This window comes from Anas acuta, chromosome 3, assembly GCF_963932015.1.
Source record: "Anas acuta chromosome 3, bAnaAcu1.1, whole genome shotgun sequence".
NCBI classification, from domain to species: domain Eukaryota; kingdom Metazoa; phylum Chordata; class Aves; order Anseriformes; family Anatidae; genus Anas; species Anas acuta.
In genome coordinates, this window is record NC_088981.1 from 16,752,921 (window position 1) to 16,777,401 (window position 24,481).

At 35.4% G+C, this 24,481-nt stretch overlaps 1 protein-coding gene across 2 annotated transcripts in view; it reads left to right on the forward strand.

The window, feature by feature from the left end:
- The window catches only part of CLIP4 (CAP-Gly domain containing linker protein family member 4), a 26,544-nt gene extending 2,113 nt beyond the window's left edge, over positions 1–24,431 (forward strand). For both annotated transcript variants that reach the window (XM_068675878.1, XM_068675879.1), the window contains exons 2-17: positions 511–572; positions 1,172–1,318; positions 3,511–3,650; positions 4,526–4,619; positions 5,457–5,618; positions 7,289–7,407; positions 8,817–9,053; positions 12,828–12,963; positions 13,655–13,795; positions 16,363–16,446; positions 17,698–17,838; positions 18,269–18,403; positions 20,205–20,328; positions 21,124–21,188; positions 21,855–21,927; positions 22,543–24,431. In XM_068675878.1, coding sequence (XP_068531979.1) covers positions 1,186–1,318; positions 3,511–3,650; positions 4,526–4,619; positions 5,457–5,618; positions 7,289–7,407; positions 8,817–9,053; positions 12,828–12,963; positions 13,655–13,795; positions 16,363–16,446; positions 17,698–17,838; positions 18,269–18,403; positions 20,205–20,328; positions 21,124–21,188; positions 21,855–21,927; positions 22,543–22,864 — 2,106 coding nt within the window. In that variant the 5' untranslated portion in view covers positions 511–572; positions 1,172–1,185 and the 3' untranslated portion in view covers positions 22,865–24,431. The remainder of the gene's footprint in view (positions 1–510; positions 573–1,171; positions 1,319–3,510; positions 3,651–4,525; positions 4,620–5,456; positions 5,619–7,288; positions 7,408–8,816; positions 9,054–12,827; positions 12,964–13,654; positions 13,796–16,362; positions 16,447–17,697; positions 17,839–18,268; positions 18,404–20,204; positions 20,329–21,123; positions 21,189–21,854; positions 21,928–22,542) is intronic.
- The last annotated feature ends 50 nt before the right edge of the window (positions 24,432–24,481 follow it).

The window sequence follows — 24,481 nt, forward strand, 5'->3', positions numbered from 1 at the left end:
ATCTATTTGGAGGAAATATTAGAATAAATTCATTCACGTAAATTGCTGTGTGTAAGACAGACAAAACAAAGTAAGTCTTAAATAAAAAAAATTACTTTTTTCAGTCGTGTAGGTTAAGTGTAATAAAAATAAACATGCCTTGAAGCTTTATGAATCCTTTCTATCAGACAAAGTTTTTAAACAAATTCCTGAATTTAAGAGGACTATAGTATTCTCCAGAATGAAAATTTTAGGTTTGTTTATTGGAAGTGATATTTTTACTCTACTTAGTCATGAAGACTCAAGATTCAGTTTTTCATCTGTGAGATGTAGCCTCTGTTAGTCTTTGTTTTTCTCTCAAGAATAGCTTTTTTTTTCCAATTTATTTGTGAATTTGCCTAAGTTACAAGTGGTAGCCAGCTCTTCTCTTATCTTAGCATGCAGGCTGAAACTAAAAAGTGACTTGTCCTGGTTGTTAGAAAATGTCAATAGAATTCTTTGTGGCTGTTTTATTTTTCTTCTCTTTCCTAGGTTGCTGCAAGGCTTGAAAAGTTGACTGGAAACAACACCAGGGTGGGGGCTACGACACTGTGGTAAGTATACTGTTTTAAAAGCTATTTTAAAACACAGAGGGGAGAAGCTGGGAAAGGAGATGACAGGGAATCATGAGTCCAGGAGTGAATCACTCAGTAATGAATTGTCTGTAGCTTTATGTGGGAAGATTGAAGTCACGAGAATCTGAAAAGAGGAGAAAGCAGTAGCTGGTAGCATGTTCTTGCTCAGGTTTAAGGAGAGAAAGACGCATGCTGAGTATGAGGAAAGGTACTTGATGCCTCACCTTTTCATAAAACTGTAAAACAAACTAATCCATTCATTATTACTGTGCAGCTGCTAGTTACAGCATCATTCTTTTCATCACTATCCAAGTGGAAAAACTGGGAGAAATTTCATGTTTTCCCTTAATAACATGAGAGTTTGACAATGTCCAGTCTAGAAGTTGGGTATCCTTGGCACCATACTCTACTGGCTTTTATAAATTTATTAATTTTATTGGTTTGCGAGGATGTGATAGTCGTAATAATTTGTTTGCAAAAGGAAAGATTTTAATCTCATACATTATATTTTACAATTATAGAACTAATCCAGAGTATTTCTAACAAGGCTATTCATTCCTTTTTCCCTCCTACTAAAGTGGCTTTCTAGAAGATGACTGTAGAAGATCTTCCAGAACGTTCCTTAGAAGGAGATTCTCTCACTGAAAGACGTTGTTTTTTATTCCCAAACTCTGAAACATCTGTTACATTTTCTGTTGCTGCTGCACCAATGCCTTCAGATTGTGGTATGTACGTTAATAGAAAATGATTTTGTGGTGAGCAGAGAGTAAGTTTGAAAAATAAATGGTAAGAAAAACTACCAACTCTTTATGCCCTCTTTCCACAAAAAGCTTACTGCTTATCAAGTGGATTCTCTATTCTTTTAAAGAAAACTGAAAGATGAAAGCCCACTCTTTCCCCAGTTTTCTTATTGCATACATTTTTAATTATAATGTCTTTTCATTTTAATTGTTTCTTCTGTACACATGATTAGATGTTTGTAAGCAGAGAGCTGGATATTAAGATGCAAAATTGCAATTCAAATTTTAATGTAGTTAAGCATTTACATCACATTTAAAATCTGTAGTGTTACACTTTCTCAGTGTGATTTCAGTATTTGAACTAAACTATAGGGGAATATTTTTGTTGGAAGCGTAGTTGTTTGCAGTGGTAAGGACCGTGGAACATGTTTTAACAGAGAACTAGCAACTAGGTGATTGTCTTTTGAAATAATGTTGATTTGTCTTCACATGTATGAATTATAATAATTTTTAAAACTGGTTATATAATATATTAAAATGTCTCTGTGGCTCAAGGATCTTCATAAGTAGCTACAATTATAATATCTTTGAAACAGTATCTATACACCTTAAAAATTATTTTTTCCTGCTCTATTTTTCCTGCAATCACTTGTTCTCAGGAAAAATAAACATACGTAAAGTAATGTTCTGTCTTTGCAGACTTGGCGTTCTTGAGACACATTTGATGAGTTAGTGCAGGCTGGACATTTAAGTTTCATATGATAAATTATGTTTCGTATGATATATGATATTATCACTAGCCCTTTTTCTTGTGGGGGATTTCAATTTACGAATGTCTGCTGGAAATGCAGTAGAGCAGAGAGGAAGCAGTCTAGGAGATTCCCAGAGTGTGTGGAAGGTAACTTCCTGACACAGCTGGTGAGTGACCCAGCTAGGGAAGGTGCCCTGCTGGAGCTTTTGCTTGTGAACAGAGAAAGGACTTGTGGTTGGAGGCCGTCTTGGCCTTAGTGATCATGAAGTAATGGAGTTTTTGATTCTTGGAAAAGTAAGGAGAAGGGTTAACAGAGAGCAACCAAGAGGGCAGATTTTGTCCTGTTTAGGAGACTGGTTTACAGAATCCCTTAAGGAGGAGTCGTGAAGGGCAAAGGAGCAGGAGCAGGCCATCCCCATGTTCTAAAAAATGAGCTGACTGGGAAGAAGACTGGCCTGGCTGAACAGAGAGCTTTGGATAGAAGTTGGTGTGTGTGTGGAGGGGGGAAGGATTATATGATCTCTGGAAGAAGGGGCAGGCCACTCAGGAGAACAACAGAGATGTGGTGCTATGTGGGGAGAAAATTAAAATTAGAAGGGCCAAAGCTCAACCAGAACTTAATCTGGCTGCTGCCATTAAAGACAATAAAAATACTTCTATAATTATGTTAGCAAAAAAAGGAGGACTAAAAATCTCCATCCTTTATTGGATGTTGGGGGAAAACATAGGATGAGGAAAAGGCTGAGGTACTTAATGCCTTCTTTGCCTCAGACTTTGATAGTAAAACCAGTTGTTCTACAGGTACCCAGCCTCAAAAGCTGTTTTGGTTTGGTGGCTTAATTTTGGAAGATGTTTGTTACCTGCATCTGCCACCAGATGCAACTGATGCATTTGTGATGTGGAAATTATGGAGGCCGCAGAATACATTCCTGATTTGTGCATGTTTTGGTATGTTTTATGCCGATTATGATGGAAGAAGAAGGAAAAGATGTTTTATAGCATATGGAAAAATCATGTACATGTTTCTTTGCTCTGCTGAGAGATCAAGAGGCTTGTCTGTGCTTGGGAACATTTTAGAATCTTCAGTGTTTGCCTAGCTTGAAGAAATAAGGGTAAGCTGTTATTAGCCTACTCATTGCCCATCTCTGTAGGTCCTTGTCTAAACTTAACATCAGCCTTTGCAGTACCATTGCATTGGTTCCTGGTTCAAAGCTTTTTCTGAAGTACAAGCAAGACCTTAGTATAAATAGTACAGACATTAAGGAACGCTTTTTGTATTTATCATATTCTCACTTTGCAGCGTGATTATTAGTGGAGCAAATCTCTTGCATTCTTTGCATCTGTGACTGCAAAAATAGATGCATTCTTAGAGCATGTTAAAACTTACAGTTGTACGTAATTATTCCTTTTTTTTTTTTTTTAACAGAGTTTTCCTTCTTTGATCCCAATGATGCAGCATGTCAAGAAATACTTTTCAACCCCAAAACATCAATTCCTGAGTTGTTTGCTATCTTAAGACAGTGGGTTCCACAGGTCCAGCAGAATATTGATGTTATTGGGAACGAGGTGAGGAAATCCTTGAATGCTTACAGCATTAAAGAAATATTATGGTAACATCAATTAAAACAGTTGATTCAAAAGCAGAAATAATCATAAATACAGGTACAGGTTTTGTAGGTCACAAATGATTACCAAGCAGTGCCTTGTATTCCACATACCTTCAGTTTTAATTTGGAAGAAGGAATTTCAGCACATTTGGTAGGTGGTACAAATTAAATATTTCTTCTCAAAATGGTTATTTTTCAGAGGCCCTTCACCTTGGTGCTTCAGTTTCCTATTTAACAGTAATGTAAAACTGATAAATGAAGTTACAGTGAAGCCTGACCAAGTGCAATGCTTCCAAGGCCCAAGATGAGATAGGATCTGAAATCTTTTTGGGACTTTGTAATCGGTTGCGTTCATAGGACACCTCGTTTCTTATTTTATCCTACATTCTTATTTTTGTTCTGGATTATAGGCTTTTCTAGACAGGAGAGGAAGTATGTTAAAGTTTCTTCCTACCATAGTATAACTGGGGGCTTTGTGTAAATAAATAAAAAACGTTGAGAGACCAAAGAACTGTGGGAGAGACTTTTCAAATGATACAGTTTTCCTATTGTTCAGTAAAGCCGTTAACTTTTCAGCATGCAAAAAGTATGTTAGAAGTAATAATATAAGGAAGAAAAATTACAGGTTAAAATTTGTAAATAGTGAAGTTTAATCATGTTCAGATAATGCTGAATTTCGGATTGTTCAGATTTATTTCATTTGTGCATGTTCCTCAGTTCAGCATTTACATTGTATTCTAGGAAGTTTCTTTGCTACGAGCCATTAAAATGAATTACAGTATTTAGTAAGTTATGGTACAGCTAAAATTCGCTTCTTTTCCTCTTGTCTCTCAGATCATTAAAAGAGGTTGCAATGTGAATGACAGAGATGGACTGACTGATATGACTCTTTTGCATTACACTTGTAAATCAGGGGCTCATGGTATTGGTGAGTAAAGAAACATCATTGTAAATGCAAAAGCATATTTAATTAAGAGGGCTACTTCCACTGAGTATTACAGAAGGTTTTCTTGAAGTAGACTTTTTTAGTGCTTAGTTTTGGCTTTTAGTGGCTGTGAGAAAGGGATGTATTGAAATATTATGGGGTTATTGCTGTGGCAGTTAGTGGTAGAGGTATTTCAAAGAATAGTACTAATTTACACATACATTTAATAACAGCAAAGGCTGTTTCAAACTGAGGTGCAAACTGTGAACTAAGGTATTCACAGTCTTCTTAGGTCAATAAAACTAGAACATTTAAGTGACTGGCTGTTTTTGTTTTTCTTTTTGCTTTCACCCTGATCATGTCAGAAGAAAACAGTAATCTTTCTTTGTTTACATTATGATGGTCATAACTACTGGAAATAAGAGCTCTTTTAACTCTGAACTCCCCAGTTGTATTTGTTGCCCCTGAACCCAGTTCTCCTTGGAGTTAAAAGTTTCATAGCAAGATCTGGCAGAGGCTAGCTTTCCTGGTGGTGGAAGATCTCTAACGTAAACCTTATCATTGTGGAACTTATTTTTTCCTCTTCCAATCAGATTGCTGTTCTTTATGTTGGAGACAAGCAGGTTGTGTTACATAATGTAGCAGAGATTTTGGCTCTTTTATCATAACAGGCAAAGACTTTTGCATTCTAATACTAAAAAGAAGTGCATCAAATAGTAGTTGCTCCTCTGTAAGGTTTAAGAGCTTGATGTATCTTTTGTTACACATAAGCACATGTATATTTTTTGAGGTCCTGTAAATAAATCTCTAATGCATGTTTTAAAAAAAATTGCCTTGCAGGTGATGTTGAAACTGCTGTAAAATTTGCAACACAGCTTATTGATCTGGGTGCTGATAGCAGTTTACGCAGCCGCTGGACAAATATGAATGCCTTGCATTATGCTGCTTACTTTGATGTTCCAGAACTTATTAGTGTTATTTTGAAAAATGCAAAGCCAAAAGGTAGGTATTACTGTTATTTCATATAGTTGTCAGTATTTTGTTCCTTTGTTGATCCTAAGCTGATGTGTCTTTAAGTGTAGGGTTTGCTTACCTGTTTTACAATAAGAATTTCTAATTTCTTATTCTTCTAGTCAATTTTGTTGGTGTGTTTTCTCTTAACCTATTTTTTTGTGTGTGGTTTAATGCACAGAACACATTGCTGTGTTTTAAAGTTCATAAGCTTGAGCTTTGTACAAAATGGTAGGGAAGTATCTAACAGAACTGAATGCAGCTAGCTTAATTCTAAGTTCTTGTTTGAGGAATAAGAGAATGTACGCACAAGACCAAAGATGTAACTATTCTGGCAAATTCTCAGTGTTTTTAAGTGCCTTAATCATTGAGAAGTGTGTTTGAAATACTGGGAGAATGGTAAAGGAGAAGTGGAGATTTGGCAACAGCACGTGACAGACTAGGGGCTGGAGCAGCTTTGACATACTAATTCACATATGTTCTATCTGAAAGGTCATATCTAAGGAACTGTTTTACTTTAGTGTTTGGCATAAATAAATATGTATTTTTAAAAAGATTAAAAAAAATAGGGCTCCAATAATCAATTGCAAATCTTAAAATTTGTTATCTTTCATCTTTTTAAAGTTGGTCAATCTCTATGTATAAAGTTGACGTGCATATACGTATTTATGATCTATATGTCTGTTATATTTTGTGCCCTAAAATATTAATTCAGTATAAACATATTAGAATGTTGATACAATTGAGATAAATTTTATTTATCAATTTGTGGAAAGGGTTAGTGGGATAGAGACTGTAACTGGAGAATGCTAGAAGACTTGTACAGCCCTGAGGTGGAAAGTTTTATATCCTTCACCAGTATTTCAAACTGGAATATTATTGCTAAATCCTTCCTGGCTTTTGGATTCTGTATGAGATCAGTTGGCATTTTAAATAAATGGTCATATTCTTAATTGACTCAAATTGACATCTCTTGTATAGTTTAGGAGAGGTGCCAAAGTCTAACTTCACAGCTGATTAAAAGATATGCTGGGAACAGTTAATGGAAATGTGCATCATGATAACCCTCTTCTAGTCAAATGCGGTACTGTATTTTCCAAAATGTCAGTGCAGGACCCTTTTGAGCACCATTCTTTGGAAACACAGGAATTATAAAAATCAGTAGTTCTTATGTAATTCTTGGCCATTGCTAATAAAATTTGTGTAAAGCAGAGGTATAGTCAGTTTTCCCTTGTCCCACTACCTGTTCATAAAGGAAAACAACTGGTTGAAGTTGCATCTCATTTTAAAGTTTAAAGTCCATAAACAGTAAAATATAAATATCAATGAAACATTAATTTACATTCAGACCTAAAGTTACTTCTTAGTCTTAGCTCAGTGGATTGGATATCTCAAATAGCAGTATCAAAAAATAAAGTAAATGCTCATCTTCCAGATTTGATCATGGTCTGAAAAAACACATGCAAATAAGGTTAACATTCTTTGTAGAATCGCTTCTCATACACATTTAGCACATAGCTAACTGTGTCTCTGTATAAATGTTGATATAAATTATAAAAATTAATGTACTTTCATTAAAAAAATAATGTTCTCTCAAGTAATCTGTAAAGTGAAATATTCAGTGAACAGACTTGCATATCTCACATGATGTTTAATTGCAGATGTAGATGCAACCTGCAGTGATTTTGATTTTGGAACAGCTTTACATATTGCTGCATTTAACCTATGTACAGGAGCTGTCAAGTGTTTACTGGAACATGGAGCAAATCCTGCCTTTAGGGTAAGGTGTTGGGTTGTATATAAGTCAAAAGGCTAATAATTAAATGATTTGATTATCTGGGGAAAAAATATCTGGAAAAAATAATATGGCACATATGGGTTTTGGTTAGCTAAAAATGTATCATGTGGAGTGATAGTGACTTTGAAAAATTACTTGTAACTTGTAGTGGATGACTTTCAATGCTTTGTCATACTTCTGTGTTGAATTTTGTATTTTTAAGTCTTGATGTGGTTCATTAGTTCAAACAGTGTTCAAGATGTTCTGTTTTTATGCATCAATTTTCATTTGTTAAAAATGCCCTTGTATTTTGCAACAGTTGTCATGATAGGTGGATCTTTTCAGAAATACAGGAGTACAGTATGTGACCTCCAGCAATTCAGTATATTGCTCAGTAGTAAACTTAGTCTTAGCATGAGTAACTGATAATGAAGAACCATTAGCTGCTCTTCTTACTAACCAAATAGTAGGCCTGAGTTACAGTGTAAAACGTTGCTCTATGTGTGTAGCCACTTGTCCTGGATTTTAAGTGTAGGTGGTATCTCAGTTCTCCATTTTCAAATTCATTTTTTTACACAGATAATTGTGCTTCCACAAACTGAAATTTGGAAGATGGGTTAAGATTTGTACTAATGCCTTTGAAGAGAGGGTAGGCAGAACTTGCTGTTGTAGCAGCCTGAAGGCCAAACAGTGTATATGCTCTCTGATCAACTGGCCTTGAGTTAAGGTTAACTTCAGGTTAGTTAGTACTCAGCTGACTCTGGCCTAGGGCAAGCATCTCACGGGACATAGAGGAATCACAGTAACTGCTGTATGGATGTGGAAACTGTTTGGAAAGGATTTTTAATCCTCATTTTGTTTCTCATGCAGTACTCCATATTTGAATAAATACTTGAATAAAGTTGTTCAAGTTTATGTGAGACACCAATTTTTTTGTGTATTCTACACATGCTATATGTGTTAATTTAATGATATCTTACAATTGGAATAAGCCTCACCAAGGATTAAACTGTACACTGGGGAAAGATAAATTCTGTGGGAAGTATTACCTTTATAGTATTGGTATGACCAGAATTCTCTCTTACTTGACTGAATCTGTGTTAGGGTAAACAGATTTATCTAGGTGCTTTTTTTTCCCATTCTTTCTCGTGTGTCCAGAGTACTAATAATGTTCTTAAGATTAAAAAATTTGGAAATTTAGCACTTCTGAAAATATGACACCATAAATGTTAGCTTATTTGCCTAAGGGTGTCTTGGCATCCTCATTTGAAAATGTGAATGTTCTTATCCTTGTTTATGTTCTAGGAAAAATAACTAATTAAGTGGATTAAAAACTTCATAAACTGCTCTTTTTTTTTTTTTCTAATCAGTTGTCACAACATTAAATCCAGTAGTATGTTATGTTTTTACAGAATGACAAAGGGCAGATCCCAGTGGATGTGGTTCCTGATCCAGTAGATATGCCACTGGAAATGGCAGATGCAGCAGCCAGTGCAAAAGAAATCAAGCAGATACTGCTGGATGCAGTGTCTCTGTCATGTGATGTCTCAAAAGCCGTGATTCCAAACCGTAATCATGTCACAGGCAAGGCCATGCTTTCATCGCTTGGCCTGAAGCTGGGGGATCGTGTCGTTATTGCAGGACAGAAGGTACGCTGAGTAACTTGGTGGGCTGGCAGATGACACCAAGCTGGGTGGTGTGGTCAACATGCTGGAGGGAAGGGATGCCATCCAGAGGGACCTGGACAGGCTTGAGAGGTGGGCCCGTGCAAACCTCAAAGAGTTGAACAAGGCCAAGTGCAAGGTCCTGTACATGGGCTGGGGCAATCCCAAACATGAATGCAGGCTGAGTGGATTAACGAGAAGCCCTCATGAGAAGGACTTGGAGTTACTGATGGATGAAAAACTAAATGTGAACCAGCGTTGTACACTTGCAGCCCAGAGAGCCAGTTCTATCCTGAACTGCATCAAAAGATTGGGAGCCTGAGGGAGGGGATTCTCCCCTTCTTCTCTGCTTGTGTGATACCCCACCTGGTGTACTGCATTCAGTCCTGGGGCCCCCAGTATAAGGAAGACATGGACCTGTTAGAGTGGGTCCAGAGAGATGGGGAGGGACTCCTTACCAAGGCATGTAGGGATTGGACAAGGGAAATGGTTTTAAACTAAAAGACGAGATTCAGATTAGATGTTAGGAGGAAATTCTTTACTCGCACGGTGATGAAGCACAGGAACAAGCTGCCTGGAGAAGTTGTGGATGCCCCATCCCTGGAGGTGTTCAAGGCCAGGTTGAATGAGGTCCTGGACAACCTGGTCTAGTGGGTGGCATCCCTGCCTATGGCAGGGGGAGTGGAACTAGATGATCTGTAAGGTCCTTTCCAACTCAAAACATTCTATGATTCTGTATTATCCTTATAATTTCTGGATAGTCATATTTCAAATTTGTGGCTCTAAAATGCTGTCTGAGAAGTATGAACTCTGGCAGTAAGGATATGGTTACATGAAGTAATGAGCCAAACAGTTAGCTGGTAAAGAGAGTCACTCCCATGGAAAGCAGTTTTGACAGACAACATCTGCATCCATATACAGAATTTTAACAGTATCCTGTAGTACATCAGCATCATTCAGTTTGTTAACACTTTTGGTGTTACATTAAATTATAGTAACATTTACAGATTACTTTGTGAGTTGTCCAAGTTTCAAAGTTGCCAGTATTCATTCACTAATGAACCCTGTCAGTTTCCAGAAGGCAGCAGAAAAAATCTTCAATTCTGCTTAGCCTAGAGTAACCCAGTTTCACTGGTGCAATGCAGCTAAAATCTTTGAAGCAGTATTGTGCCAGAGGGATCATTATATTGTTCTGTAGACGTATAAGAACATTTAATACTGGTCCCACTCAGATTTGAATAGCTTTTAAGAAGCTAACTTGCTAGACACTATTTAAAAATGAATTTGAAAAATTTAACATTGTTACAGTTAATATCCATACCTTTTATTTGCAATAGCAAGGGCTCAGAAATGATTTAAGAGTGCTAGTATTCCTTTTACGATTCCTAATATTTTTTTCTGGTAAATATTGAAGACATTTGTGAGCAAAATTTTATGTTTGAATAGTTTTATGTTTAATAATTTTTCTAGTATTCTAGTATTATTCTAGTATAACTTTGTAATTACCAATTACCACAACTGAAGTGTTTTAAAATGGACCCCACTGAGAGTGCAGAGCTGCCTCCATCCTGCATTTTTGTGGTATGTTCTTAGAGTCAGGTCCAAAGAAGTTAGGGAATCACTACCTGTGCAGAAGGCATTTTAACTGAAGTATGCAGAGGAAGCTGCCTGCTCTTAAAAGACAAATAACAAATCCATGGAATTTTCTTTTACAGAATGCTGTTGCACAGCAAAAGCAAGGGGAAATAATATAAATGCAAATTAATAAAGATTCTATAGAAAGAAAGGGAAGAAATTAGTACTCTTGTGTATTTTTGCTAGAAATAAGGCCCGCAGTACTCATTGGACTGTAATTTTGCTTACTGTGTATGGATAAAGCTTTCTGAGTTGCTAGCATTTGTTACAGGAGCTGAAGCTGTCATATGACAGGTGGGAAGGAAGAATGTGGTTGTGCTTTTCAGTCTTCCTTTTCCATGTCTGCTCTCCTCCCTTCCTTCCTTTCCCTCTGTGTGAGGAGTGCTGCTTCCCACCCACTTTCTCCATTTGCCTGAATGGAGAAGTTGATTTCAGACCTGTCTCCCCCTCCCCATTTATACTCATAAATGTGTGTGGGATGGAGCAGAAGTGAAAACAGAGTGATGAAAATGGTACCCAATTCCTAACGTTCTCTTTGATTAGTTTTCCAGAATACAGAAGCTGGAATGAGGCACTGGAGTAGCAGTGTTTTTATGAGCGATATTTATAGATACCTATTTTCTTTCCTGCTTCTGCAGTCTCCTAACTTGTCAGCTTTAATGCAGATGGAAACCCAAGTGTAGTAAATGATTCTTCATGATTGCTGCTGCATCTGCTGTTGTAGTTGTCTTACTTGGTAGAAGCCTGTAAAAGCAAATACTTGTGTGTACACAATTTGGGGTCCCACAGCTTTGCTGGCTCCTACTCTGCTAAATTTTGTTACCTGAATGGATGCTCAAGTGAAATGTGTCTGCAGAGAAACCAGTGGCTGGGAGGAAACTTTTTTCCTGCTTCTGCTGTGTATCTCATGGCCTGTGTATCCTCTGCTCCTTTCTTACTCAAGTCCTAGGGTTTAAGATGCCTGCTGGTCCCTTCCCTCTGTAAGTGACCTTTGTTGGAGAGTGGAAGAATCTGTTAGGCCACTTAGTCAAACTTCTCCCAGTTGAATTTGATGTGTGGGTTGGTAGCTAAAAAGTTTGTGTTTAGATGTTATGTACCTGCCCATAACAATCAAGTTTAAAGATCTTCAGAGTAAAAGAAAAATAGTCTCTGGGTAATGTTTATTTCTTATGAAATGTTAAGAAATCATAGCCAAGAAGTTGTAGATTAGAGAAAAAATAGGTTCCTGTCTGTTTACTCTCTGAAGACTGGATTAGACAGTAAAGTCATGGTAAAAAAAAAAATAAAAATTAACTAAGATTATTAAGGTCACAGGGGATGATGAGAACTGAGCAACTGAAAGATGAAGGGTTTTCATTACTATAACTGATAGGAATGTTTATATGAAAATGAATTGAAATCAATGTTAAATACTTCTCTCTTAGATATTGCTCCCTGATTTGCTTGAAGTTAGTGTGCTTATAATGTGTATTTGTGCAGAGTAAATACAGGTCCACTAGCAAGACTAATGTCTTAAGTCCACATAATATATATTAAAACAACAACAAAATATTTAAAACGTTAGTTAGATTTTTAAATTTTCTTTAATCATAAGAGGGGAATAAAAGACTTAATATTTTCTTTGGAAAAGATTAATATGTTCTGAAGGCAGTGTTTACCTTTTAACCCCTGCAACATAAATAAAAAAGTTACGGAATTTAAAATCTAATATTTCCATGGAATTTTCAATTCAGCAAGTTATCAAACTGGGTTTCTGGAACTACTTTTATGGAGGTCACTGAAAGTAGAACTTCTTGTTAGGCATATACTCATGTACCGTGCTGAGTTTGAGTTGTATTGTACAATGGTGCTTACTGTTGAATTCTAGTCTGTTATGAGAGCTGTCAATAGCCACTGCTATTGTTCAAAATATCCACAGAAGGAATAATAAGTTTTGGAAAATGCATTTGTTGGCATTGAAAGATAGGAATGTCAATCATCAAGAAAGATCATTATGTTTGCATTTCTCTATTTGTTCTGATTAAAAGGTTGGCGATGATTTGCTCTCACCTGCATAATGTATACTACGCTCTTGCAAACAATGCTTTTTTAACAGTCTTTCTATGTTGATGCCTTTTGCTTTAGGTTGGTACGCTAAGATTTTGTGGTACAACACAATTTGCCAGTGGCCAGTGGGCTGGCATAGAACTGGATGAAGCAGAAGGAAAGAACAATGGAAGTATTGGAAAAGTACAGTACTTCAAGTGTGCACCAAAACGCGGTATAACCTTTTTTTATACTTCATGTCTTAAGAGGATTAAAGGAAAAAAAAAAAAAACACTTTTGGAAGATATAAACTGTTGGGGAGAATAAATGCAGATTCTGATGCCTTTTTTATAGTTTTATTTTTACTGATTCTTTTAAGTGTTCCTGGCCTAGCTTTTTGGCTGCAAATATTTGCGAGAACACTGTAATGAAAATTTATGGTATTCCCTGAAACTGAGATAATAATCTGTCTTGTTTTTATGTCTGTACTGTTGAAGCTACTTCTCTTGTAAGAAGTAGCTTCATAACATAGTCATGTTTCTTTACTTGCTTTGCTTTCCTTTTTGAAAGGAGGCATGCTTGTAGTTGTTCTCAACCTGTTCCAGTTTTTATTGATATTTCATGAATACTCATGAGATAAAGTCTTGCATTTTATAGCAGCGGAAACTGAGTGTTACCATTAGGCCTAAAAGGAGATCATAATTGATAGTTTTACTGACTGCCTGAATTACTTTGTTCAAGTTGCTTCATAAGACTTTTGGTTTCGCAATTCCATTTGAGCTAGTCCTTCCTACCCTACGAGAGCTTTAACAGCATAACTAGCCATGAATGTGGCTGAAAAAATACCTAAATTAACTGATGTAAGAGAAAGACATTACATTAATATTATCTCTGATTCTTTTTGGCTCATACCATTTTCTCTCCAGGTATCTTTGCACCTCTTTCTAAAATAAGCAAGTCTTATGATCAGAAGAAACCCTTTGTACGGAGTACTTCCATGCGATCTTCTCCTTTGGTCAAATCCAAGAAAATAGATGTAACACATGTAACTTCCAAAGTGAATTCTGGTGAGTATTTTCTTTCCTGTTGAGACAGGATATAGAGAAGCTAATTTTCAAGAATTACCACCAGTCCTGTAAATCTTGATATTAAAATACTTGTTTGGAATTAGTTCATCACATGGGATGAGAAGGTGCTGTTAACTGCATGTTCCTGGTAGGACACTGTGTATAGCTGCTTAGGGACTATGTGCCAATAGAGGAGACTTCTTTTCTTTATATACTGTGTAGGAGTTCATCATGGCATTTATTCTTGATCCTTTAAAGTAAGTTCTGATTGGTTGTGATATTAATTACATGTCTAAACATAACCTGATTTCATTTACTATGATCTTCCTGGGTAACTTGAAACGTTGAGATTAGTTTCAAGATTTTTACCAATCTATATACAATTTTATGTATAGAAATTTAATACAATTAATTTTCTGGTAAAACAATCAAGTAACCATTTAACTGGTTGTGTTTTATCTGCTAGTTAAATTATCTGGGTAAAACCAGAGGCAAATTAGAAGAGAACAGATATTACTGTACTAAGGCCTTAAACTACTGGTTAGAGTTACAGGCTCAGTCCCTGGCACTGGTTTCGACTGTTAGTGATTTATTCAAATAAACTTATACGGAAGGATTAATTTACAACTTGCAAAGTACAAGTGATGCATCTCTTCTCATCTGTTTAGATTTCAAGGTTGAGAACCGACTCTTTCCTGCTGTGTACAGTGCCCACCATGCATAATCAGGCTCTATAGCTGGCTGGCTGACAAATAATGTTATTAAATATATTACATTAGGATGTCTTTAGTCTTTTGAATCCCGTTTAGATGATTCATACTAAGGCAACACAGCTTCAAGGATGGAAGAATATGCATACATTTTCTATGAATTTGCTCATGTACCCTAAAATACTTCACTCTTTACCAATGTGGCAGGTTTATGCAGGCTATTGAAACAATGTGACAGGCTGGTAAGAGGGGTGTTTTGGCAGCATTTTGGATGATTCATGTAACTCTGCATACATTGAGGGGGAAAGTAAGCCCTAATTATGTGTATTTGCAATTAACACAAGATTTAAGCTGTTTAGAAATTGATGTCCTGCATTAAATATGTCTCTGAATAATTTCTTTGTTAGCTGTGTTGCTCAGGAGCAGATCTATGCTATGCTGACTTCATTAAATTAATTCTTTCAATGTTTGATTCAGTTTGTTGTGAACTGTTTAAAACTTGTTAAACTGTAATGGAGAGGTCTGTTTCCTTTGCCACAGACGGTGTGTTCAAGACAGTTTAGCTATAAACTGTCTTTTCTGTCAAAGTTGCATGTCTTTGTAAATTTAAAATGTTTGATGCTTGCTGTAGGTAAAATCAGAGTGAGTTATGCCCAGCAGAACTTACATCTACTAACAGTAACCTTGAAGCTGTTATTTTTAAGATGTTCATGTTCTTGTATCGAAAGGGCCATTAGAATGAATGTGCCTGGCTGTTTCACTATCTAGAATGGGAGGATAAAGCTGTATAATGCACAGCTTTGTTTCGCAGTGTTTATATGCATCACCAGATTAAATCTCTTCTTTTCTTTAAACTTTGTCTCTACAGTTAACTGGTTTGTAATCCAGGAAAAAAATGTGTTTTATAGATACAGTTAAACATAGTTTTACGGTACAAAGTGAAATATGATGCTGTGTAGAGATTTTCAAATTTGATTTGGTTCTGCTGGATTTGAATCATCCATCGGATTGATGATAGCACTTTTTCAAGATTTTAGAAAAAGGATTGCTTTAATCAAATTGAGAAATGTGTTATCAGTCACAGATTTTTTTTTTTAATGGCTACAATATAAAATTTCTGCAAATTTTTCTGTAAACCAGTGCAGCCCCTGTAGCTGAATTAAGCTGAGAGAGATAGATAAATAAAAAATACAGGATTTCTTCTTCATAACAGGGACAGGGCAAATCATAAAAAGGCTTGTTATTGCTGAGTTTGGTTAGAACACAGCTAGAAATGTGAAACAGTTATTTATAGAATGTAAAAGGTATTAATACTAGTTCATATGCATATCACGACATTGCTGCTCTAAGAGTAAGGATTTTTCCTTAAAAATGGTATTGGTATACTTCATTATTTATAGGTTGAAGATTTGATCTCAAAAATTTTCTGTAATCTTTAATCTTTAAATATGAAATTAATAGGAGTGAATAATGTGCCTTAAATACTATGAAAGTATTGTTGTGTGTTGTTTATGTAATAGATGTGAATATTTGAAAGGCTTAAGTGAAGCTCCTTCAATATAAACATGAATATTTTGCAGACCATGTAATAGTTTTGGACTGTTTTAATGTGTTAAGGTGTCTAACATCCATTAAAACAATTCTGCAGTCATGTTTTACCTATTTAGCAAGAATTTAAAGAGTTTTACAGTTTTAACCATTTTATCCATGCATCCATTAATCTGCAAATCTTTAAAATTGATTTTTTTACACGATTTTCCTGTAAAATTGCTGTTCATTGTTAGGATACAATTGAATTCTATAGATATTTATATATATGTATATGTATATATATATATGTATATATTTTTATTCTAGGCCTAAATATGTCTAAAAAACCCAGCGCTTCTGAAACCAACTTAATGACTGTTAACAGGGGAAAAATGCTACCTGCAAAAGAAGGTAACTAAATTAATTTTAAACTAATTTTATTTTTTTAACATTTTGAGAAAAAATGAGTAGAGCAGAAGTATTATGGCTGTTTTGCCTCTGTACTTAAAAAAAAAAAAAAAATAAAAACCTTGTCTATCTGTTCAATTTCCAAGCAACTACATGTTAGTGTATTAGGAGCAAGAGTAAATTATGTGAATGTTGCCTGGCATTCTTTGCTGGTTTGGCAGCAACAACCTCTACCCAGATACACGGCCAAGAATACACACAAGTCCATAAAGCTGAAAGTTGTCTCTTAGTAAATGATATTCCAGAGTACCTACAGATGTACCTTATGTTTCTAAGGGAGACCTTTTGCTCTGTGCTGCTCATTTTTTGATGATGGGTATCATGGAAGACACAATTGCAAGCTTTTTATGAAAAATGAAACTAGCTTGTTAAAAATTTCCATTTAATTATAAATCATTCTCTGCAATCATCTAGTTTCAGAACTGGATTATGACTTTGCTGAACCTTTTTTTTTGTGTGTGTGTATGCTGAATTTAAAATGTGAAGGGACCTCACTTTCAGGGGTGTTCTTAAAAAAAATAAAAATCAAATCGCCTTTGGGATTTCCTCTGTAAAACCATATTGCCATTGTTGGTAAAAAAAAAAAAAATCAAAACAGTACTGTGGGAGTCTTGAAAATGATGGAGGAAAGTTGAACGTAAATCTTATTGGACAGTTTAGATATCAGGGTTTGCAAATGGTGATGAAAGCTCTTTATTTCCACTTCTTATTGTATAAATATTAATATTAACACACAATGGAAGAGAATATAGTAGGCTTTAATCCAGACAATAATTCATTCACATACTGTCACCTTCCTTCCACTTCTCATCAAGTCTTTAAAAGTCTAGACAGTGTGGTGGCATGATCTCTTAATATTAAGGCTTCCGTGTTCTAGTAAATCTGCTTGGGACTGTCTAGAAAAGTTTTCATGGAGTAACAAAGATGGGACTTTTGGAGACCTATTACAGCACTAAACTAGCACCGTATTCCCAAGGGAGAACCAGGTCTGCCTATGTTATTCCTGGCGTGTGTTTGTTTCACTACTACTTAAACAAACAAACGAAAAAAAACTTTTAATTTTGACCCTTTACTTTGCATTCTTCCCACTGTATGGAGAACAGATAACTTCCCTCATGCAGGAGCTTTCTATTCTGCTTAGTCTGTCCATTTCCAAATGTGATCTCTGAAGGGCTATTTCCTTTTGTCTTGTAGGTTTTCCTGGATACAGCAGCTCTTCCTCTTCTACTACCTCCTTAGAAGGCAAGCAGAATTATTCTAAGAAGCGAAACTCAACTAGCAGCAATAAAAAGCCACTTACTAGAGCATCTTCTGTTTCATCTAAAATTAGTGCTGGTATGATAATTTTCTCAAGGAATATTTTCAAGTTAGAAAGTTTACTGTTGTATTAAATACTTACGTGGAACTACTTGGGCTGTTTCAGAATATGAGATGGTTAAAGAAAGGCACTTGGAATTAGGTTATTGATAAACTTAAGCTTTGCGGCTGCGTAATTTTCTGTAACATCTTCAAGCAGAAAAATGTTATATCTTGCCACTGTGCCTTTCAGCTCATAGAGAAAAGGCTGTAGTCCACAATTGTCCACTGGAGCAAAGCAATTCTTTGTCTAAGCAAATTTGTGTTGCTATGTATTAAAGGTACACTATGTTACTTGGATATTTGGATTGATATTTGACCAATCAAGTGGTTTACTATCTACTAAGATTTTCTTTAAAATTAAAGACATAACATTAACGGTTTGAAATCTTGTTCTTCTCTTGAACAGGGCTGTACAGTTCTTCTTCATCTACGAGGAAATTTCCTTTCAATGAGGGAGAAATTCAAGTTGGAGACAGAGTACTGGTGGTAGGACAAAGAACAGGCACCGTTAGATTTTGTGGGACGACAAAATTTGCACCAGGTAGTTGCAATACACCTTGTGTATGTTGTAGAACCAATTTGAAATAGCTTGCACATGAGGACAAGAAGGAAACCATTGATAACTCCTTATTCTTAACTCCCTCCAAAATATTCTAAATTTAGTGGTTTGTTTTTTTGTTTCAAAGTTCTCTTTCTCCTATGTTTCATTGAATATATGTGTGTGTGTGTGTGTGTGTGTATGTAAATTAGGAAAAATATAAAAACCATGTTGCAGTGTATCCAGACATTTTCAAACAAATTAAGTTGACCTAAATTATGGAAACAGTTTTTTGACTACTTATTCTTTTTAAACCACATTCTGTTCTTTATGTCTGTATCTTTTAATAAGATTATAATATTATTGTAAGATCAATGCATAATTGCAGTTGGCTGGCAAGTATTGGTTTAAGTACCTGGTTTAAGGTCCACTTAATTGATATGTAATGAGCAATACTCTTGTCTTGATATTTGGTGGCATCAACATTTTAAAAAAGAAAAGAACATGTGAGATTGCAGAGCAAACTACATATTTCCTTAATTCTCATCACTTCCCCCAATTTCATTTTAGGCAGTCCTTGCTTAAGATACGGAATTTAACTAATTCTACACTTCTGTGTGGTCACTCTTACATTCTTATTACTTCTTACGGAGTAAACAATGAGAAAAGGACCGGTTCCTAAATACACTCTAAGAAGTTTAAAACCAGAACACTGTTTGACAGTTTGTATCCTCCCTTTCAAATCCAAATTAAGGAAAGATTTTTTTTTTTGGTGAAAAGTATGGTATTGCAAGAAGCAAGGATGGGAAAAGCTAGTAAAAACAGCTCTGCAAAGCTAGTAGTAACATGCATTTTTAAATTTCAATTTTAATATCAAAGCTCTGTCAAGTTACCAGAACTCTTATTTCCTACTCATTTTGCTGCAAAATGCAGATATTTATTTAATTCTGAAAACAGGAAGGAGAGAGTTTCTAACAAACCGAGACCTCCTAATTCATGAGTTGTCATTCCTGAGTTTCATGAGCTGATTATTAGAATTACTATTTTATCCAGTGCCTTAGCACTAAGTGACTTTAATTAAATTTTTGAATCTTTTGGAGATGGATATCATAAGGCCTGCTAATGGAGTACAAAATTTAGCACATTTACATAATTAGCTCTCATTTATCATGGGTTATGAATGATCAGGCTTATTATCATCTTGATGCCTACTCAGTGTTCTGTATGAGATGAATTGCTGGCAAGTTGTGATTCTTATATCCTATTCTCAATATCATACAGTCACCCTTAATATTTGCAGTAATTGTAACTTGCTAGCTGGAGAGAAGGAATGAATTAATGTCAGAAATTAAATTTTAGCTTTGATGATCTCAGATGAGGCATAAATCATGTGGTCAGAGGACTGAAGAGGGAAACTTGAACTTCCACTACTGTTCTTTCATATCTCCTTTTTGTCAAGTAGCCCCTGTTGCATTTGGTAACAATTCCATTCAACTTAATTTAAATATCAAAGGTTTTTACTTTGTGTTAATTAAAATGCTGTTATTTTTTTGAAAATATATACAGTAAATCTAAAGATAATTATTCTGGTACTTTTTTTTGTAATAAACTTTTTTTTTTTTTGTATGTATGTTATTAGGTAGATAGACAGTTTTTAGCTGGAAACTGTTTTCTTAATGTGGGTGAGTATCAACTGTACCAACAATCTGGATAAAGGAAAGCCTGTGGTGTGTGGTGGTTTTTTATTTATTTATTTATTATTATTATTAAATAACCATGATTTTATTGTTTTTAAATCTTGTAGGGTTCTGGTGTGGAATTGAATTGGACAAGCCTCACGGTAAGAATGATGGTTCAGTAGGAGGTGTTCAGTACTTCAGTTGTCTTCCTAGATACGGTATATTTGCACCACCATCTCGTGTTCAGAGGTAAGCACTGAGGAAGGTTTAATATTTGTATTGCCAAACACTTTCGTAATACATTTCCAGTGGGAAAAGAAGTTTTGCAGAAGATATAGAAGAAATAATCTCTTTATTCTGCTAATGGAAGTTTATTACCTCCATTAAAAACTTTATGGTTCTTAGATCAGCTTTTTGAAAGCAGAATATAAATTGGAAATGCAGCTCCATTTCCGTTGCTGCTACTTCAAGTATTTTCATTCCAGGGCCTCCATTTCTAGGACAATCTGGGTCATGAAAGTTAGATTTAATGAAAACAATCCTGATGCTCCATGCAAAATTCGGTTACAAAAGGAAGTAGCCTTTGGGCTTGACTAGAAATACCATTTCATTCCTAATTGCACAGAAGACCCAAAACATCCACCAAGCTAATTTGTAGCCTCTCCATTTGGTTTTGGAAGAAGATCTGAGATATACTGTGCTCTTTCCTGCTATATTTGAATCCTGTTACTCTGCCAGAGCTTCTTTCTTTTCTTTCCCTTAACATCCTATCTGAGCTACACTGTTTAAGAACTTTGCCTCAAAATTATACATGCTCTCTGTCTGTTAATAAAAGACTTTCCATAGTAACTTGCTTGTTGCAAATCAGTAAGTTCACCTCTTACATACCAGCCTTATTACAATTAAAATGTTAGTGTCTTTTGAGAGTGGATGGGGAAGGGAAATGATTAGAACTTAATCAACATTTGACAAGAAGTACTCCAGCAGGAGTTCTGTTAAAAGTTGAGTTTAAATGACTTCTTCATTTTATTATTGCTTTTTTAGATTAACAGGTTCACTGGATTCTCTCGCAGAGACTTCATCAAGTAAAATAAATCACAGTTTTCCAGGTAGGTGTGAAAGACATTGATTTGGTTTACGTAGCCTTCTACCATTCTTCAACTAGTACCTACTACACAAAGCTAACCTCTGTGAAAGCAAAAGGGATTTTCAAGGAACCCAAATGCTAGCAAACGGTCTGACTGTTCCCATCCTAAAAATGAAGCCCGCAGTTACTGGCTGCAGAATGAAATGTGGACTACCATGTTATTAACCCTGTCCTTGTGGAAATAATTACATCAGAGTTAAGACTCTTGACGCTTTTCCCTTATTACTGTATTGCACTCTAATTATAGTAATCATAAATTGAACCCGGTCCTTCATCCCCTGGTGAGGGGATCAGTGCAGGGAGAGGCGCATACAGAATTGCTAAAACTTCTGTGAGATACTTGAAGTAGTCACTTTCGGTTTTCCTTACCTAAGATTTTTTGTGAAAAGGCTGCTTCAAATTACCTTTGTTTGGTTTGTTAAATTTATTTCATCTCGGAACATTGAACATGTTACAGACGCTAATTTTCATGAGAAGTTTCAACATTTAATTTCCAAATTGGCAGGGAGACCATGTAGCAAAGGTAGTGGAAACAGTATAAAAATAAAAACAGAAAAAATGAGCTCATAAACAACAACCAAAAAAAACACCTGTAAGTTCTACACCGTCTATTAACCTTTTCATTTAGGTTTTAGACGCAGCTTAAGCACAACTTCTGCATCTTCACAAAGAGAGATAAACAGAAGAAACTCCTTTGTTAGGTGAGTATTTAAAATGGGTGGGTGAGCTGGCTGTTAGCTTTGCTGTTTCTTGTTCAGAAGAAAATATTTGTGCTTAAAAAAAAATAGATACATGTCCACTCTTTTTTCTTGGAAGATTTTTCTTTGAAGATTAAGCAGTAGTCAACCATTTTTCTGTGGATATCCAGGAGTACACTCCTGGAACACAGAATATTGTATTCAACATTGTATTCAAGAATACAATATTCAAGGTGGCATCAAAATGGTTTTCCAATTGTTAATCACTGCAAATTCTCCAAGTTCTTGTATTTTTCACACAGCTCTTTGAAGTCCAGAATACTGACTGACCTTTGCACATTAAAAGTTGTTTTGGCTAAACTCTTTCAAGCCCCAAACAAAATGTGTTGTACTGCTTAATTTGCCAATATTGTCAACTGTGCTTGGATTCCTGATGTTTAGCATTTCAGACTATGGTGTATTCTAATATATTAAAATTATGTTTTACTATTAACATGAAATCAAAACCGTTTTTTTTTTTTAAAGGAGTTTGAGAGTTTTTCTTGCCCTGCATTAAATTACAAATTTGCCTTGGGTGTTTTACAGAAATAAAACTTTCTTTTCTGCTTTTCAAACTAGGTCTAAGAGCTCTATGTCACGGCACAGCTGGAGTAATACCAGTGCAACTACCACTGAGGGACTGGTGAAGCTGCACGAAGGCTCACAGGTTCTTCTGACCAGCTCCAATGAAATGGGTACAATCAGGTATATTGGTCCTACAGACTTTGCACCGGGGATATGGCTCGGACTTGAACTCCGAAGTGCCAAGGGAAAGAATGATGGCTCTGTAGGGGAAAAGCGCTATTTCACCTGTAAGCTGAACCATGGGGTCTTAGTTCGACCTAGCAGAGTAACCTATCGCGGGATTAATGGGGCAAAACTTGTAGATGATATTTGCTGAGCCAAAATATGCTACAAAGTAGGAAATCAAAGCACACAAGAACCTCATCTAGATTTCCACCTTATGTTTTGAACAAGTAAACCTGTATTTGTATTTTACATATATATAATATATATATGTGCATATAAATATATATATATTGTGTGTGTGTGTATGTGTGTATATATATGTATATACACACATATTAAGAAGTAAACACACTATTCTGTTTCTCTTAATGAAACAGCTCTTACCTAGGAAAAGGTACTCTTACTCCCAAGGCTTTTGGGTTTGAGATGCTGTATTATTTGAATCATGCTCCAGTTGGAGAACGCTAGTATATCCAGTGTTCTCTAAAGTTGCTTCGTGATTCATATAGTATTTAAACGATTTTCTTCCATGTAGTAATGAACTGACAATGCTTCATGCATCGCCTGCTTTTGATAGAGGAGGTGGTTAATGAGCGATGTGTGTTTCCTAGACACTTTGACAATTTCGATACCAGCTGCTAGCAATAAAAAAGGCAAAAAAGACATTTTTTTTCAAGCACTTGAAGTATTTCTATATTTTATCATCAGATCCATACTCTCTTTACCCACCTGCCATTATCCCCTCCTGAATATAGAAGGGCTGATAAATGCAAGTATTTGCGGCTATCCTAGTGAATGAATTAAGTAAAAAGCCTATAAAAACACACAAAGACACTGCATGTAGTTGTTAAATGCACTTTTTGTTGTATGTATTTGTTGAAAGAGCTTCCTGTAAGAAGCACTCTTTAAAATAATGCACTTTGCACTCTCTTGGAGAACTTTCCCTCATTTTTAAAGGTATTTTTTTGTTGTTTGGTTGGTGTGCTGCAGGCTATGAGTATCACAATTTTTAAGTGCAAATGAACCCAGAGTGGAACTACACATAATAGATACATTATAAATATTAAGTAAGTCTGTATAAGTACAGCATGGTAATTCCTGCCAGTGGTGTGGGTTATACGCAGGGTTTTCAAGCAAGCTATTAACTAGCTATTTGTTTGTTACTGATGTTTCTTTTTGTTTTGTTTGGAACAGTATCCAGTATAAGTTTATTTTAAGAGTCTTATGCGAAATTAAGGCTAATTTTAGGAACAGCACTGTAACACAATGTGAGGTGACATTTGCATATCAGCTTTTTAAAAAAACAGATAGTATTTTGCCCATGTTTTAAACATGTAATGTATTTTAATTGCTCACTATCTTACTGAATATTATCAGGGTGGTTTTGTATTCCAGAATGGTCATTTTATTCTTAAATGATCTGCCTGCTTTTATCTACTTGAAAGAAATGACACTATAATTACATCTTAATATACTATTTTTAGACAGAATTCTGCTGCTATTATGTTATTTTAACAATTAGTGTAGCTATTTTTCCTGAGCTGTATTTAAAATACTGCATATTGTATTCTAGCTTATGGACATTTAAATTGAATATAAAAGCTGTAAATTTTTAATGTAAAAAATTAATGCTTTATATTTGAAGATGTACTGAACATTACTTTGTCCAATATCTGTTTCTTGCTGGTATTATTAAAATGAAACCCTGGTGAATAGTATAGGATGGTAAAGAGAAATTTCATTATTTCCTTACAGAACGTACATCTTT